Source organism: Xenopus tropicalis, chromosome 1 (genome assembly GCF_000004195.4).
Source record: "Xenopus tropicalis strain Nigerian chromosome 1, UCB_Xtro_10.0, whole genome shotgun sequence".
NCBI lineage: Eukaryota > Metazoa > Chordata > Amphibia > Anura > Pipidae > Xenopus > Xenopus tropicalis.
In genome coordinates, this window is record NC_030677.2 from 185,484,646 (window position 1) to 185,502,922 (window position 18,277).

Here is an 18,277-nt window from a genome sequence, read left to right on the forward strand (position 1 = left end):
TTTGCCTTCCTCTGGATCAACTACTAGTTGAGGTTAGATATAGGCATTATGGTTGAACGTGATGGACTTAACTTACTATGTTACTATGTAAGATTAAAGGTGGCCACACACCCAAAGTAACGGTGGCCCTAGGGCCAAATGATCTAATTAGCCTGATATCACTCACCTTAGGTGGACATATTGGGAGAAGATCGGCTTGTTTAGTGACCTCGCCAAAAAAGTTGCCCTAAATTTCATTAATTCATCAGTATGACATATATATGGGTAAAGCAGGAAAGCACACAGATAGGTAGCTCACTGAAAACTAATGTTTGGGAGTGCAAAGGTTCTCTGTAACTGATACCAAACATACCATCATTTAAGCACCATGCTCCCTACCATCACAGCTGCAGGTTTTTGGGTTTTATTTTTGTGCTGCAAAAAAGATGGGGTAAAACTGGATAGTTTGGGGTTAAAATCTTTAAAGAGTTGGGTTTGTGGGACAGCAAGAAACTGGGAGAAAAACTTAGGCAAGCAAAGTGAATAAAACGGTTCTGGAAAAGTAGTGTTTGAGTGTAAGTAATTAAGGAGGAGAAACACATTTTTAGTTGAACAACTGTTTGACAGAGCAGAGAGCTGACCTCAAGCAATAATATACAGACTGGGGATTTGAGACTGCCTCTCTGAGCCCTGGGGACTGGCTGCCGAGTGGGGTAGCAAAAGAGGAGTGACCGGTGAATACAAAGGAGCCTCTGGAGGGGGTGGCAGTGTGCTGCAACAATCATTGCATGAAATGGAAAAAAGAGTGAATGATTATTTGGCAATGCAAGACAATGGCTAAATAGCCATGGTGCAAATAGCAGGGGAAAGTAAGCAAAAGGCAGACCAAACGGGAAGAAAGAGTGAAAAAGAAAAAGCACTGAATGGATAAACACAGTATAGAAAAGCAAGCTGTCATTTCAGTGAGAATATGGCGCAATGTGAGTGTGTGGCATGTGAGAGGAAAGGAGACAACAGATTTGGCTCATGTCTACAAAACAGGTTAATAGGAAGCCATAACTGAAAAATAAGAGGTGCCTTTTGTTGTTGTCTCCCTAGATAGGCTGGGAGAGAAAGAAAGAGAGATGTTGAATAGTTTAAAAGAGAAGGGAAGGTTAAATCACTGGGTGGGGGGACAAATGTTGGCATCAGAAATTTTGCCCCTCCCAACAGTGGGCCTTTAGTTAGTCCCAGTGGGGTAAAGCTATTGCCTTCCTTTGCTGCCCAGAAACAGGTGGGGATAAAGTTCACCTACTGCCATACAGTCCCAAGCAGGAGCACCACTGGGGACCATAAAAATACATCATCTGGGCCTACAATTTCTTATTCTTTCCTGATGGGGCCTTGATTATTGGTGTTAGTTAGCCGAAGGAAGATCTAACAGCAAACTGGGTAAAGCAGTGGGTACAACGATATCTTCTGAAGTAATCCAAGGGGTCAAATAGAGAACTGTGTGAACCCCCAGTTTTAACATTCCCTTTATTATATTGTCAGTCTGTGAAATCATGGTATTAACAGTTGCCAAAGGGAGAGGCAAAGTAGGAAGTGTCTAGAGAAAATCGTTTTTTATTCCACAGTCTAATTTGCAATTTACCTGTAAATGTTGTTTTGGCCGGAGGCAACGACCCCAAGGTTTGCAGCTTGTAGAAATCTTTGGCCTATAATCTGAGGAGTGGAATATTCTGCGTTTACAGCAATAGTAGCTGAGCTTTCATTCATGCCTGTCAGTTTTCCTGTAAATAAAAAACACAAAACATTTGGAATATTGATAATAAAGATAGGGAATGAGATGCATGTCAGTTTGCCACACCTGCTGGAACATATAGTTACACCTGGATATACAATCATATCAGTCAGATGCTTGCTGTGGGTTACCAGAACTAAAGCAACCTGCCTCTTGTACTACATTCACTTCACTTTCTTCTAGCAGAGCAGAAAAAGAAACTGTAATAAAATAAAGTGCAACCCTCCCCATCAAAAAAAACAAAATTAGAATCATTTTGCATATTTAAAAAAAAAACCAAAATGAATCAGATTTCCTTCAACGGTCTACAAAAATGCCAGTGGTTCTGTACAATCAATTTCATGATGTAAACTATTTCTATAAAATGAAATAAACTGAAAAAAGGAATATTTTTTTTTAATTTTCAAGTTCTATAGTATAAAAGGGGTTTAGTATGATGCAGACAGTAATATTCTGAGACAATTTGCAATTAGTCTTTTTTTTTGTGGTTTTTCGGAAGCTCTCTAGTTTGGTATTTCAACAGTCATCTGGTTACCAAAGTCTTATTTATCCTAGCAACCAGACAGTTTTCCTTTCTAAAGTGAAACATAAAATACAACCTAGTATCTAGCACCCAGAAAGCAGAATGGCAGCCTATATTTGCATTGCTCTTTATTTTGGGGTCTTCTCCTACTGATACCTAACTCTGACTTTCACACAAGTGTATATGCTATACTGAAAGCAATAGTATAAAAAATAAAAAAAATCCAAAAACCATTTGCTAATGGGTGCAGAGCTTTAGGGAGAATTTTCCCTGCAATGTTGCCCGTAGTTTAAGGCTCCATGGGACATGTACTAAAAACCTGCCCGTATGAACCCCTAAAGAGCTTGGATGGTTGTGTTATGTTACACAGCAGGGATTATAAAGGTCGTGCTTCAGCCACAAGCCTGTTCCTATGGTTTTACCACATCTAATTCATGTACTACATCAGTGCTATCCAACTTCTGTTTGGGGTCCATTATCTGACAGATGTGTTAGAAGGACAAATAATTATAAAACAATGATGCCATAAAAAAAGAAGTCTATGGAGCACATAGGTAGATTCCTCCATTTGGACAGTCTTGTACTAAGTAGCCTTTATTATGTATAGTATTCATGTACTATGGGAAAATATCAAACAGAGGTTAATGTCTTAGTGAAATGTCTGTCTTCAGCATTTATGACCGCAAGTACAGAAGTTTATTCCCTACTCCAGAATTCCAGTGTTGTGGCGCTCACCAGGAGATGTGGTTTGTGGCTGATGCAGTAAAATGAATGCAAGTGGGCTGCGCCTACTGACGCATGGTGCTGAGGGAACCTACCTCCATCTCCACGCCAGGCGGTAGTAATAGGCTTCTTCTGTGTCAATATGTGCAACTGAGCTCAAGTGGGAACAATATACAGTATAATTGGGAACTACTATACAAAAGGAGGGCATTTTGATGCCAATTACCTTAAATGAATGGGATTTTATGTGTTACTGACTGCGAAGATATCAGTGTAAATGCAACTGTTCTTGCTGTCATAGATGACCCCCTAGATTTCTCTCAGAGCTGAAATTCTACTTAGAAAACCCCATGCTGTGTAGGATAACTCCGAGAGCTTGGTGCAATTTTCAGCCATTATCAAATGTACGACACAAGAGATGGTTGGACTGAGTTAATATACAGAAAGGACCCATATTTCAAGTTATTGTGTTCACAACATGCCCAGCATGCAGCTAGGTAGCAAGCCAGTACAACAATGCAAGATACTGTACAGCTACTCTGCACTCTTCTCTTCTTTATTGTCTATGTGAGGGGTTCATTGTGATTATGTATAGCAAATAGCATTCAGCCAAGGCATTGCAATAGGAGATCCGCGTGGAGCAACCAGTGTATTTTGGAAAAAGCAGTCACAGCATAGTTCCCAGGGCTCTTTATTTAGGCCAAATCACTTTAGATTTAAACCTTACTGTAATTAACCTATCCTAGATAATAAAAAGGTTTTTTCAATATATATATTTATTGTTTTGAACAAATATAAAAATATACAAATAAAAAAAAAACAGATGTGCCAGATCTCATCAACAAAACATGATTTGGATATTTTATTATCCTAACACTACCACTGTACATTTATATATGCGATTTGTCATTATACAGGCATGGAATCGGTTATCATGAATGCTTGGGACCTGGGGTTTTCTGGATAAGGGATCTTTCTATAATTCAGACTGCCAGACCTTAAGTCTTCTAAAAATAATTTAAACATGAAATAAACCCATTAGGATTGTTTTGTCACCAATCTGGATCCATGCAGCTTAGTTAGTATCAAGTACGAGCTACAGAGAAAAGGGGGACAGTCCCGATTTTGACAGCTCAGCCCGCAGTCCCGGATTATTTCTGAAAAGTCCCTCATTTCCCTTCAATCTCCTGCACTGACTGCTAAAAAAGATACAATGTTTCTCAAACTTAATTTAAAAAAGTAGCTTTTGGCAGAGAGTCCAGAAAAGTTAACAAGCCACACCTGCACTTAGATACAACTGTAACAAATAAGTAAACAGGTCTCTTGGGGGAAATGAGTCTTAAAGGGCTTAAAGTCAATTTCAGCTTTTTTAGCAAAACTGTAATAACACATGAAACAAGACCCCAAAACCCCCAGAAATGCATTCAAACTTTAAATAACCTGCCAAATTTTGTAAAATGGGAGTGGTATTTAGTGGGTGTGGTCGCAAAAATTGTTCGCCACACTAAGCGCTCCATTACTTTTTGTCCCTCCTTGCATTTTTCAAATGTTGGGAGGTATGCCAATGGGTGTTACTGAGCTCTAAGAGTCACTGATAAGTGAAAACATCAATGCTCCTCATATCAGCAGTAAGCCACACCCATGGGCAGTTTAGAGCAGGGGTCCCCCAACCTTTCTTACTCGCGAGTCACAGTCAATTGTAAAAAGACTTGGAGAGCAACACAAGCACCATAAAAGTTCATGGAGGAGCCAAATAAGGCCTATGATTGGCTATTAGGGGCCTCTATGCACACTATCAGCTTACTTATTTGGTAGTAAATCTTGTTTTTATTCAACCAAAACTTGCCCCCAAGTCAGGAATTAAAAAATAACTCCCTGGTTTGGGGGCACTGAGAGCAACATCCAAGGGGTTGGGGAGCAACATGTTGCCCCTGAGCCACTGGTTGGGGATCACTGGTTTAGAGTATGAAGCCCTGCCTTTCTCAGAACACTGGTGAACAGAAAGAAGACAGAGCTGCCAGTAGAAAGTGCTGGCCAATGGAAAACTAAACAAAGGTAATACACATCACTAGGCAGAGACTCTTATTAGAGGTATCTCTTCAGAACACTGGTTTGAAATCCCAACACAAAAAAAAAAAAAAAAACAGTGGTGAAAAATGTTAGAAACCCAGTAGAGCAATCATTTCCTATAAGAATGATCTGTTAGAATGCTTTAGAAATATCAGCTGATCAGAAAGAGACAGAGGAACACATCTACATAACATGCTGTATAATTGCCCTCTGCTGCAGGCTCCTGTGTGTCATTAGAACCTGCCAGGGAAGCGACAGTTTCTTTCCTGGTTTTCAAACCATGGAATGAAATGCAACTTGGATTGGATAATAAAAGTTCTTATATTGCAAATTTACATTTTCAGTCTTTTTTCTGAATCAGAAACAGGTTTTATCCCTTAACTCCTAAGTGCATGAATATGGTTTCTTGTGCAATTTCCAAGCAGATAAATACACTGGTATCAGAGAGTAAACACTTCCCCACTCCCCATCAATCCCTGTTAAGCATAAGGCAGCTCTCACATATATTAAAATCACATTGAGAATTTACAACTGTACAAAGTTCCAGACTGACATATTTTTATATTCTCCATAAAATATAAGGAAATGCTGCATTAAAAAATACATACCATAAATATTTTAGGGTAAATATTATATTAAATGGAAATATGAAAACTAAAATACTGTATCTATATAAACATATACGCGCACAAGATTCAGTATAAATCACAGAAGTTTAGATTGAAGAGATTTTTTGTTTATTTTTATTCTCAAACACCCCCAAGATATATTATTGCAAATGTGATACAAAAATAAAGGTTCCTCGACTTTAAAAGGGACATAAAAATCTGTATAATAAAAATTCCTTTTCAGATTAAAAATGTTTTTCCATTCTGGTGCATAAACAAGATTGTGGTATGATTCAAACCTTGCCTTAATAACAGTGTCCACAAAATGGCATCTGCCATAGTTGCTGGGATGGTGAATTCCTAGACTGAAGGAAACTCTATTTAAATCATTTATATGGTGAATGTAAAGTGTATTTTGCTTAACTAACACAATAGAAATAAAATTCCTCCTCTTTTCCTGTAATGACAATCTCATCAACAATACCTCCAGCTGCCTTTAGGGCAGGGATTCCTCCATTCCTTAATTCTGAAAAACAATTTTATGAAATGGGTTGTATAGGTGTAGATCTAATTATACCTTCCTTTTAGTTGCTATTTTCTATTGGAGAAGGACATTTCAGGTTATTAATGTTGATTATGTTTACACACTCTAAACAGCATAGCAACCCAAGTTTGGGTCCCAGCCCATATTGTAAGAATTTCTGCTGATATTCTGATTAATCCCAGGGCATTTGCAACACTGTCCTCTAGAGACTGTAACCAACACTGTAGTACAGCAATGCCCACCCCATTAGTTAAAAGGGGGACAACCGCCATGGAGGGGGTCAGGGAAGAGATGGAAATATATATGAAGGGTTGCCGCCCCCTTACAAATTTACTGGCAAATATATTGCTGGTAAATTTGTAATACTGGCCCTAACTGGCAATATAATTAATATATAATTAACCCTTATTGGAGGCAAAACAATCCTATTGGGTTTAATTAATGATTAAATCATTTTAAGTAGATTTAAAGTATGGATATCATAATTACAAATAGACTCCTTATCCATACACCCCAGCTACAGAGTGGTCTGAATAACAGGTGCCAAACCTGTACAAAAAAAAGCTAATTTTGGTATTACTTTCCACCCATGGTAAAGTGTCATTTAAAGTTATCACCTTGCCTCATAGCAAAAATGCCCCAGTAAAGATACATATATTATAAGTGCATTTTCAGCCCATGTCATTTATCCAATGCTAAAAAGCATCATGCAACTATAGCACCAGCCTGCCAGCTCCAAATCCAATGTAAACACTGGGGAAAAGTCAACTACAAAACATACACTGCCCGATTGGATCATTTCAACTTGCAAACATATGAAAGGCACTTTGCATAAGGTAAAAAAAAAAAAAAAATGCCGGATGCCTGCTAGAGAAAGCAGTCCCTAAACTAATGAGAGCCACTGGTGCACAGTGACCCAGGCATTTGTGATCTCTAGTATTCAACTTGTATATTAAGCTCTGAGTGTACTTGTCTGCTAAAGGTATAAAATAATGTTGGAACAAGTCTATTTTAGGTTCCAATTTCGAAAAGGACAATCAGCATTTAGCAATCAGTGCCATAAATGCTAGCCGACTGCCGACCATTACATTATGTTTTGGACTATTTAGCTACAGCATTAGGCAGAAGCTTAAAAAAACAAAAAGCAAATCCCAAAACAAATCCCCAGGCAGGGTGCAGTGACTTTTAAACAGAACACACAGGCTGACCCAACACTGCTGGGAAATGTGGGCACTCACTTAGGACTTAAACCTTCTCCATTAAGCTCTATTGAAGAGCAAATGCTGAATAAATGAATGCAAGTATGTTTATGTTAAAAGCCAGCTTCCTGCAGCATGTAATTAAAGGAAACATCGTCCAGCGCCGGCACTTTTGTCAAACTCCTGGAAATGGAAAGATGGATAGCATTCATAGGAGCAAATGCATCGCTTCATATTTAACCTTAACACTCTTGTCATTAATGGTTTGTCTAACTTGTTTTTATAAAAGGCGAGGTACGGCTCGGCTGAAGTAAAATTGAAAAATCAACTATCCCATGCCTTTCAGAAGAGGAGATTCATTATTGTCAGCTAATGTATTGGCATAAAGAAAAGTAACATCCTATCAAGTGCGGCACACGCTCAATCTGCCTCCCGAGCTTCCCTCCCTTTTTAACTCGTGCTGTGTTATTGTTATAGGCAATTTGTACCACTCAGCATGACAGTGTAAACTGAATTAAGATTAATTTACATGCAAAAGAGCACTTTGGAGAGCAGCATGGTAAGCAAATGTATTGTCTCGATTGCTGAGGTGGAAAAGGAAAAAAAAAAACACTGCTCTAATTAAGGGGCATCAAATATGATCTCTGCAGGGCCAGAAAAATAGTAAATGTCCAACTAGTTAAAGAATTAGCATCCTGCTTGCTTGGGCTTTATGAGCTTTATGAGCCAGAGGCATAAATCATCATAACAAAGTAACTTTCACACTGTGCCTTTCCTCAATAAAAACATCATACAACAGTACTGTAAAGTAGGGACAAAACGATTACTCAAACCCTAGGCCTTCATTCAGCCAGCATAATTCAGGGTAACCAGGGGTGCCCTGGTCTTCTTTGCCGATTGAGGACCAATTCTCTGCTTGGATTGGACAAGTGTGCAATTACTAGTACAGGTATGGGATATGTTATTCGAAAACCTGTTATCTAAAAAGCTCCAAATTATGGGAGACCATTCCCTATAGACTCCATTTTAAACAAATAGCTCTAATTTTTTAAAATAATTGAGCCACATTTAAATGTAAAGCCAGTTGGGGAGCAACACAAGGGTAGAATGGTGTCAAATATGGGCTATAATTTTCTATTTGGTAGTCTCTATATGGATGCAGAGCCTACAGGAGGTTCTGTTTGGCAGTAGACCTGGTTTTTAAGCAACGAAAATGTGCCCCCAAGCCAGAAATTTAAAAATAAGGACTTGCTTTGAGGCCATTGTGAACAACAAGTCACTGCTTGGGGATTACTATCCATGTTTTTTAAAGAATCTTCTCTTTTCACATTGTTACAAGTGTGAATTCTCCAGAGTAATGACATGAGGCTTTCAGGACGGGCCTATGAGGGGCAGTCAGGGCAGCACACTTCTTTACAGAATAGAAAGTGTTGAGTTTATTACCTTCCTGAAGGTCAATGGCACACAGGGAGTTTTGTCCACCGCTGTGATCCAGTGAAAAAACAGCAGCAGGTAAAATGCCACTGTCCTACTCGAGCAGTGACAGGTGGTCATGGGTGAAAAATATAAATGTGTTTCATATTGTTTTAAACTGATTAAAATAAAACAAAAAAAAACCCCAATCCCCATATTTTTTTATTTGATTTTTGATAAGAGGAGACAATCCCCCATTACAAAGGCCATGGAAATAATGAACACTCACATAATAAGGTTAACAGTGAACATTTGGCTAAGCAAGAAGGAGAGACTCACCTGTGATGGTATAGTAGCTGCTAGGCACCAAGGCAGGCGTTAGTAAGCAAGAAGTAAGAACATCAAAATAAATGGGGTTTTAATTCAATACAAAGGGATATGCCAGTTTTTTTTCAACATATGCAATACATTAGGGGTCATTTAGGAAACCTTTGGGTGAAAGCCCTCTATGGGGCACAGGAGTATCAGTCTGTAATATGAACTCCTCCTGCTCTTTTCTGAAAGAATCCCTATACTGTATTTTTATCTTCCTCTTGTTAATAATCAGGGCAATTTAATGGATGTTGACAGAAAAGGGTTTAACTTACAACTGAATATATAGTATCTGGGGAACAATGTAATTATAATAGGAGTGTGTCACAGTGCAGATAATCAGTCATGGCCAATAGGATAAATGCATGGACTATGTAGAACTTTCCCCTCATCATCCCCTCTCCAAGCAGATACTGAGGCACTACATTCCCACATTGCGAGCCACAGAGAAATTTCATACAGAAGCTGGTAGGACTGTACAATGTATTCGCTGAAGCACACAGTCCTATTGGCTTTTGTTGAAACTATTATTTGGAAGCAGGAAAGGTTGTGGAGGCATATATTATTATATATATAATTAATATTATATATTTATTTATTCTCCCACCTCAATTTTTTTTCCACCCGCCATTTTTTTTCTGTGGAGAACCCAGAGTATTTTTATGCATAACACTAACAGTATGATTTTATATCAAACACAATCTAATTTAGCAACCTAACATAATAATTAAATGATGAATACATGTAGCACCAGAAATTCCAGCAAACATCACTTTCACAGGGGAATATTTCTTACCTTGTTCTTTCTTAAAATCTGCCTCTGACAAGGACACTGGTAACAGAAGTTCCCCTGGTGGAGGCTGAATTCCAACAGAAAACTGGTTTTCTTTTGTACTGCAAATAACAACAACAAACACATGTAACCACAAAAACACAACCAGACTGCCACAAAGTACAGGTATGGGATCCCTTATCCGGAAACCCGTTATCCAGAAAGCTCCAAATTACAGAAAGCCTGTCTCCCATAGACTCCATTTTAATCAAATAATTTAGAATTTTAAAACGGATTTCCTTTTTCTCTTGTACTTGATCCCAACTAAGATATAATTAATCCTTACTGGATGCAACACAATCCTATTGGGTTTAATTAATGTTTTATTGATTTTTTAGTAGACTTAAGGTATGGAGATCCATATTAGGGAAAGACCCCTTATCTGGAATACCCTTGGTCCCGAGCATTCTGGATAAGGGGTCCTACACCTGTACTAGCAATGAGCACAAAAATGATAGAGCTATTTGCTTAGATCCATATATAAGCCTAGAACCTATGTAAAAAGAGATGGCACAGGTGTGCGACCTGTTATCCAGAATCTAAGGTTTTCTGGATAAGGGGTCTACAGGCCCGGGCCTAGGGTGGCACAAATTTAGGTCTTTCCATAGACAAGCTTCACACTAGACAAGGACGTCAGTAAAAGAGCTGGGAGAAAGAAATGTTATTTTGGGGGCTGTTTAGAGCTATTTCAGGGGATTTTTAAATAAAAGGCTTACTTCTATAAAGACTGTATGGGAAGGCGTCCAAGCTCTGAAAGCTTATTACGATGATGACTACCACAAAAATCCTTACTACTACTTACTTAGGGTTCAAAATTGTGAGTAGCAAGGGACTTCAAAACTGAACTGAAAGGTCTTTTAGCAATCAGCCATCATTGTGTCTGTTTCCTATAAATATAAGCAAACTATATACAGTGTTTTAATAGAGAAAAATAAACCCTTTAGCATCTATTATGCAGCAAGGAGAGTATGGTACCTTCACAAGCAAATAGTGGAAAATGAGGCTGAAAATACCTCTAAATAGTAAGTCAATGTAAATAATATACAGACTGCTAAAGTCATAAATCCTTAAAGAACAAGCCACACAGGAACGATCTACACACAACAAAAGCTGGTATTTGTTTCACAGTCCAAACGTGTATTGACAGAGAGTATTCCCTCGGGTCCCATTTTTATAATAAGGAACAATCACTGATAATGGAAAATCAATTGATTAATACCAGTGATATTTAAAAGAATATTTACTATAGGATATCGGTGTGCTTAATGTAAGCTAGATCAGAGCATGAAGTTAGATATAAACTGAAAAAGGATGAGGACATATTGTTATACGTGGTCTACTGGCTTCCCACCTTACCAATATATTCTAAGGAACAGATCAGCAGTAAATGCCCAGAACTATGGCAAATAATTATTATAATCAATGATTATTATAAGTTTCTATACAGAAGATGGACAATTGGACATTTTATTAGTCCTGGCCAGGCTGATCCCAATAGTACTGTCACCTGAAGTAAAACATCGTGGCGGCCCCTTGCATGTGTATCAGGGAATAAACTGCATCATGGTTACAAAATAAAGGACTAGAAATCAACAATAATTAATATATAACATACACATGGGTAGATGTACGGCAACAGTTAAAGGTGCAGAAATGGCCATAGCCAACCCCTTTTTCTGTCCTGTGATGCAGTGAAGTACAGGTATGGGACCTGATATTCAGAATGCTCAGAACCTGGGGTTTTCCGGATAAAGGGTCTTTCTGTAATTTAGATCTTTTAAAAAATCAATTAAACATTAATTAAACCCAATAGGACTATTTTGCCTCCAATAAAGATTAATTATATCTAAGCATGGATGCACTGTTTCATTATTACAGAGAAAAAGAAAACCATTTATAAAAATTTTAATTATTTGATTAAAATGGAGTCTGTGGGAGACTTCAGTAATTCAGAACTTTCAGAAACGGGGAAGGTATAATTGGGTTTGGAGTTTTCTCAATATAGAGGGTTTTGCCGTTATACTACATTTAAAGGAAAAATATGGCACTCCAAAAACCCAGAAGCCCTTTCTCTCTGCCGCTTATATCATTGATAGTATTTAGGCTTCACTGGTTTATTTTCCACAAATACTGACTATTAGGATGTACCCTGCTAACTTTCCCTATACGCATTCTCACCCCATACGGTTATTTTACAATTCCCTTTCTAATGCAGGCACCCAGTACTTGCTATGCAAAACACACATCTGTTGATTGGCATCTAAAGTCAATTGATCTGCCCATTACCACTATCTCCCTACCCCCACAGGTACTGCTACAGGGATATTGATCTAACCGCTGCCGATCGGTTTCCATTTTCTGATTTTGGGCAGGCCAATTAAGAATGTGAGTAATTGTGATTACACTCCTTCAGGATCAATTACATTTGATGCATGGCCAAGTGCACCTCTTGCAAGAAATTCAAAGCAAATATTTATAATAAAGGAAATTCTTATGCTGTAAGAATAAGGAATATTTACATTGCACATTCGCAAACACATTGAATATGAGTGGCATTCTATGAAAGGCTTTAGTTCCGGCTGCAGACAGGTATAAAACAAAGCGCCACTGAGTGACATTGGTGATTACAGGAATCAAATATGGGACCCAAACAAAAAAACTGATGGTGACAAAGAGAACACAGCAAACAATGCCGGCTTGGAATTAAGCATTCATGGGGCTAATTGAAGTTGTTCCACGGGAAACAACAGTCACTTTGCATCACTATGAACAGGGGGCAAGAACTAGGACATAGTGGGTTTCATGGTCAAAGCTTCCCAAATTCATTGCTTCCAATCTAGAATTATTTTATAAATTCAAATGATATAAGAGCTTTGTGGTGGATTTTCCATAGGATTACATCTAAAAGTTAACTTGCACTACAAAACTGTACTGGACAAGTATGATGTATAACAGGGGTCCCCAACCTTTCTTACACGTGAGCCAAAGTCAAATGTAAAAAGACTTGGAGAGCAACACAAGCACCATAAAAGTTCATGGAGGAGCCAAATAAGGGCTGTGATTGGCTATTAGGGGCCTCTATGCACACTATCAGCTTACAGGGGGCTTTATTTGGTAGTAAATCTTGTTTTTATTCAACCAAAACTTGCCCCCAAGTCAGGAATTCAAAAATAACTACCTGGTTTGGGGGCACTAAGAGCAACATTCAAGGGGTTGGGGAGCAACATGTTGCCCCTGAGTCACTGGTTGGGGATCACATTTGTATAGTAAAAAGACAAGTAAAGAGATAATGTCTATTTTTGTTGAGGTATATTTCCAGGAATAGGATTTAAGGGTTAAAGTGTATGTATAAGCCATTATGGCTGCCTTAGTTTGAGCTGGAGGAGACTTTATCAAACACTGTTCCTTAGAGGTAAATTAGGCCAAGGCAATAACAGCAGCAGGGGACAGAGTATTTCAGGTGCCTGGTTAGACAAGAGTTCCCAATACAGGATCTGGGCTGCCCCAAAGGGCCACATATTCTTTATGGTTTATTCATTCATTGTTGATTTATATTATATTATTATATAGTATTTAAAGGGGTTGATCACCTTTAATGTTCCTTTTAACTTTAAAGTATGTTATTGAATGCCCTATTCCTAGCAACATTTCAGCTGGTCTTCATTATTTATTTTTTTAATTATTTACCTTCCTTTTCTGCCTATTTCCAGCTTTCACATGGGGGGTCACTGACCTCAGTAGACTACAAAACATTGCCCTCCAAGGCAACAATTGTATTGGTACTTTTAATTCTTATTACTTATCTTCCTATTCAGTCCTGAGTCTATTCCTAATCTTGTCTTTCATGCAAATTACTGCCTGGTTGCTAGGGTAAATAAGACCCATCAACCAGATAGTTGCTGAAATACCAAACCAGAGAGCTGTTGATTAAAAAGCTAAATAACTGAAAACCCACAAAAATGTAACAATGAAGACTAACTGCAAATTGTCTTTGAATATCACTGTCTACATCATACCAAAGGGCGAACCACCCCTTTACGGAACTAGATAATTACAGATTGCTACTGTGTGATACATTTCTTTAGTGGAGCTTGTTTACTAGTTTGACTAATACCCTAAGATGTTGGTGGTTAGCCTTAGCCAGCCATGGGGCTCTATCTTAGGACAGGCCAAGTGTGCATTCCTATTATTTACCTGGAAGAATTAACTTTGTATCACTTCTGAAATAAACATCCCTCTTGAAGATTATCCCTTAGGAATAAGTTATCTGCTCAAGGAACATTACGTAATTTAATTGGACATTTTCTTACTATAAAGAACCGGAGGAAAATTAGAAACTCATAATGAGCACATGTAATACAGGTATTTCAAAACACTCACATAGTATGTCCCCTAATCCAACTAAGAGTTGTATATTTCTTGAACATAAATCACAGCAAAAGACTCCTAGGAGCAAGATACAGCTTAGAAAAATCAAGCAATGGGAAAATGGCAGAGAGTCGTGATCCACTGAGAATGTTATGCACTGAATCATACACAAAAGCCAAGTGTTCCGCGTACAGGATGACATGGCGAGCGCGAGACAGAAATAGAAACAATTTATGGCTCTGTAAAAAGCTAAAAACAGTGAAAGTCTCCTTTATGCTCTGCAGTTTGTTGGTCATTATGTGTGTGCTCCCTGTGACGCAGCTAGAGTATCCAACAACTGCCATTTACATTTGTTTGTTTTTTTACAAAAAGTAAAAAGTACAGTTAGTGATTGGTTAATGAGTGACTGTATAAAGGTGGCCATACACGCACCGATATTATCGTACGAAACCTCGTTTCGTACGATAATCGGTGCGTGTATGGCATGTCAGCGAGCCGACTGATATCGCAGGAAGCTGCTGAAATCGGTCGGCTCGCCGATCGGCCAAGTTAGAAAATTTTGATCGGGCGCCATAGAAGGCGCCTGACCAAAATTCTCCCTTCAGAGCTGAATCGGCAGAAGGAGGTAGAAATCCTATTGTTTCTACCTCCTTACCTGCCGATTCAGCCCTGAATGGTGTGTGGCGGATCTGACGATGTTTCGTGCGACCGACGGTCGTACGAAACATCGTGAGATCGCCACGTGTATGGCCAGCTTAAGACACTGAGTTCTTGCAACAGAAGAGAAGACCATTCTTTTGTGCTGCAATAAAAGCTCAGTTGAAAGGTTTTTCAAAGAAAATTATTATTTTTTTGTGCTAAAATCCAGTTTATGGATAAGCCACAGAGACCAACAAAATAGACTAACGTTAAACTCACAATGGCGGGTTCTTCCCCATGCCAAACCCCATTGATCCTAATGGAAACTCCATGACACAGCATGTATAGGCCGCTCTACTGCATGTTTGTGGCCTAGAAGCCATATTGGTGCTTTCCTACGTCTTTGGAGACACCACCCCATGCAATATTACACTAAGGGGTATAATTATCATGCTATGTAAAAAGTGGAGTAAACCGTTACCAGTAATGTTGCTCATAGCAGCCAATCAGATGCTTTGCTTTGGTTTGAAATCTAATTGCTGATTGGTTGCCCTGAGCAACTTCTCTCCACTTTTTACCCAGCATAATAAATATACCCCTTAGGGGAGTATTTATTAATATTGAGACATCACTGGTGATGTTGCCCATAGCAACCAATCAGCATTTAGATTTGAACAGTCACCTAGAAGTTTGAAAACAAAAGCAAAGATCTGATTGGTTGCTATTGGAATCATCACCGGTGATGTTTTTCTCCAGTGTTAATACATACATCCCTAAAAGTATACAACTGCATTCCAATAAATCTTAGAGAAAAAAGACAGCTACCAGTCTAGTCCCAAGGCTAGGAATGAGATCTACTACTAGTAGAAAGCACTGGCCCCAGTGACCTGGAAAATGTCTCGGTCCACTTACTGCTGCCTCCTTCTGCTATATTCCAAGAGCTTGAGGAAGGGGTGGGACCACTACTGGAATGCTGAACCTTCCCTACTACCACTGAGACATTCACTGAGACATTCACTGGCCACTTGCAGTTTAACTTGAGAGCTCACACTGTGACAGGCCAGTATGCTGTAAGCCACAATGCACCAACTTGATTTTAAAGGCAACAAGCATGACCTACACAATCGTTTCAGAACTGGTTTGACAGATACAAATCACTCATGCACAAGGCTGTCTTGGGGGCTCAGTTAAAAGCTTCTTTAGTTAAAGTACCAAAGAAATGTAGGAAATGGAGACCCAAAGCCTTTGGGTAGAATTTTAAATTACCACAAAAAGGTGAGTGTAAACAGAATATTTAACTACAGTGAAATCCCCCATGTAGCCATATGTATTGCTGGCTAGCCATTACTCCCCTGGTGCACTTCTAGTAATAGCGCGCGGGGGGGGGGGGGACTTGTATAATACGTTTTAATTAAATACAACGTTACAAGTGCAGTAAGGACATACCCATGCCTTTTAACAGCCTGTTAATCTTCATCTGTTTAGGGAAATCCAGTCCTAAACTGGCACAGAATGATTGGCCAATAGACTGAATAATGTGCGCTGAACTGCACAGGGGAATCTTTCATATAAAATTCCAGTTTATAAACTATTTTTTAAAGGACTTGAAAACCATAAATTCTTCAGAACATTGGGACCTTCCTAATGCTCCAACCTTTAATGGCTTTTGCCTGAAAGGGGAGGCATGGCTGGGGTAACATCATGAAAATAGGAGCTGAGCCAGGAGAAGGCGTAGAACCCCATATAAAGTTGTCTTTGGTTTGCCTCAAAGGGGAAAAAAATCCCTCCACCAAAAGGTAACTAATACCTGGTTTAAAACAGTGTTATTAGTATCAATATCACCAGAGCTGCACTCTGAAAAGGCTTAAAACTATTGTATCTGCCAGAACAACTGATTCTGGAAAAGAATTTGATGACTTCACAGAAGGTAAATAAACAATGTAAATTTATTTTAATTTATAAGTCATAACAGGATTCTGGGAAGAAATTCCTTAAGGCTCCTAGAAAAGTCCCATTTACATGGGCTTTGTCCCATTTACATGGGTTTATACTATAGGCTAAAGCTCACCCACTGGGTTTAAAGCAGAAGCCAGGATAATAGCTGATCAGATTCCCAACTACAGACCGGTTTCGCCCTTATTGGGGGCTCATCAGTGTAGCGCAGGGTTTTCTGATCAGCTTAGGTAGAGCCAGGAGTGGGGATTCACGAACAAGTTAAAAGGGTTTATATAAATGTCTCTGTGGTGAATAAGTCAGGAACAAAAGTATCCATTCAAGGGGGTGTTCCTCATTACAGTGCTATTCTTAGACACTTTGCAATTAGTCTTCATTTGTTGTTGGTTGTGGTTTTTGAGTTATTTAGCTTTTTGTTCAGCAGCTCTCCAGTTTGGAATTTTAGCTGTTGCCTGGTCCCTAGGGTCCAAATTTTCATAGCAACCAGGCAGTGGTGTTAATGAGAGACTGGAATATAGATATAGAAAAGGCCTGAATATAAAGATAAGTAATCAAATGTAACAATAAGAATAAAATTGTAAACTTAGAGTAAACTTATATCCCTTTAATATCTGAGCAACATCTGTTTCTGCTGCAACTAGTCAGACTAGAAGCTGTATCCCCATGCATAACTCATATATTAGTAACAACTAGTCAGACTAGCAGCTGTATCCCCATACATAACTCATATATTAGTAACAACTAGTCAGACTAGCAGCTGTATCCCCATACATAACTCATATATTAGTAACAACTAGTCAGACTAGCAGCTGTATCCCCATACATAACTCATATATTAGTAACAACTGGTCAGACTAGCAGCTGTATCCCCATACATAACTCATATATTAGTAACAACTAGTTAGACTAGAAGCTGTATCCCCATACATAACTCATATATTAGTAACAACTAGTCAGACTAGCAGCTGTATCCCCATAGATAACTCGTATATTAGTAACAACTGGTCAGACTAGCAGCTGTATCCCCACACATAACTCATATATTAGTAACAACTAGTCAGACTAGCAGCTGTATCCCCATACATAACTCATATATTAGTAACAACTAGTCAGACTAGCAGCTGTATCCCCATACATAACTCATATATTAGTAACAACTAGTCAGACTAGCAGCTGTATCCCCATACATAACTCATATATTAGTAACAACTAGTCAGACTAGCAGCTGTATCCCCATACATAACTCATATATTAGTAACAACTAGTCAGAC

The 18,277-nt window shown here is 38.7% G+C and overlaps 1 protein-coding gene across 2 annotated transcripts in view; it reads right to left on the reverse strand.

Moving 5' to 3' along the window:
- ap3b1 (adaptor related protein complex 3 subunit beta 1) overlaps nt 1-18,277 on the reverse strand; it is a 144,607-nt gene that overhangs the window by 9,368 nt on the left and 116,962 nt on the right. For both annotated transcript variants that reach the window (XM_012967364.3, XM_012967368.3), the window contains exons 25-26: nt 10,011-10,108; nt 1,613-1,751 (exon numbers count right to left, since the gene is read on the reverse strand). In XM_012967364.3, the coding sequence (XP_012822818.3) occupies nt 1,613-1,751; nt 10,011-10,108 (237 nt within the window). The remainder of the gene's footprint in view (nt 1-1,612; nt 1,752-10,010; nt 10,109-18,277) is intronic.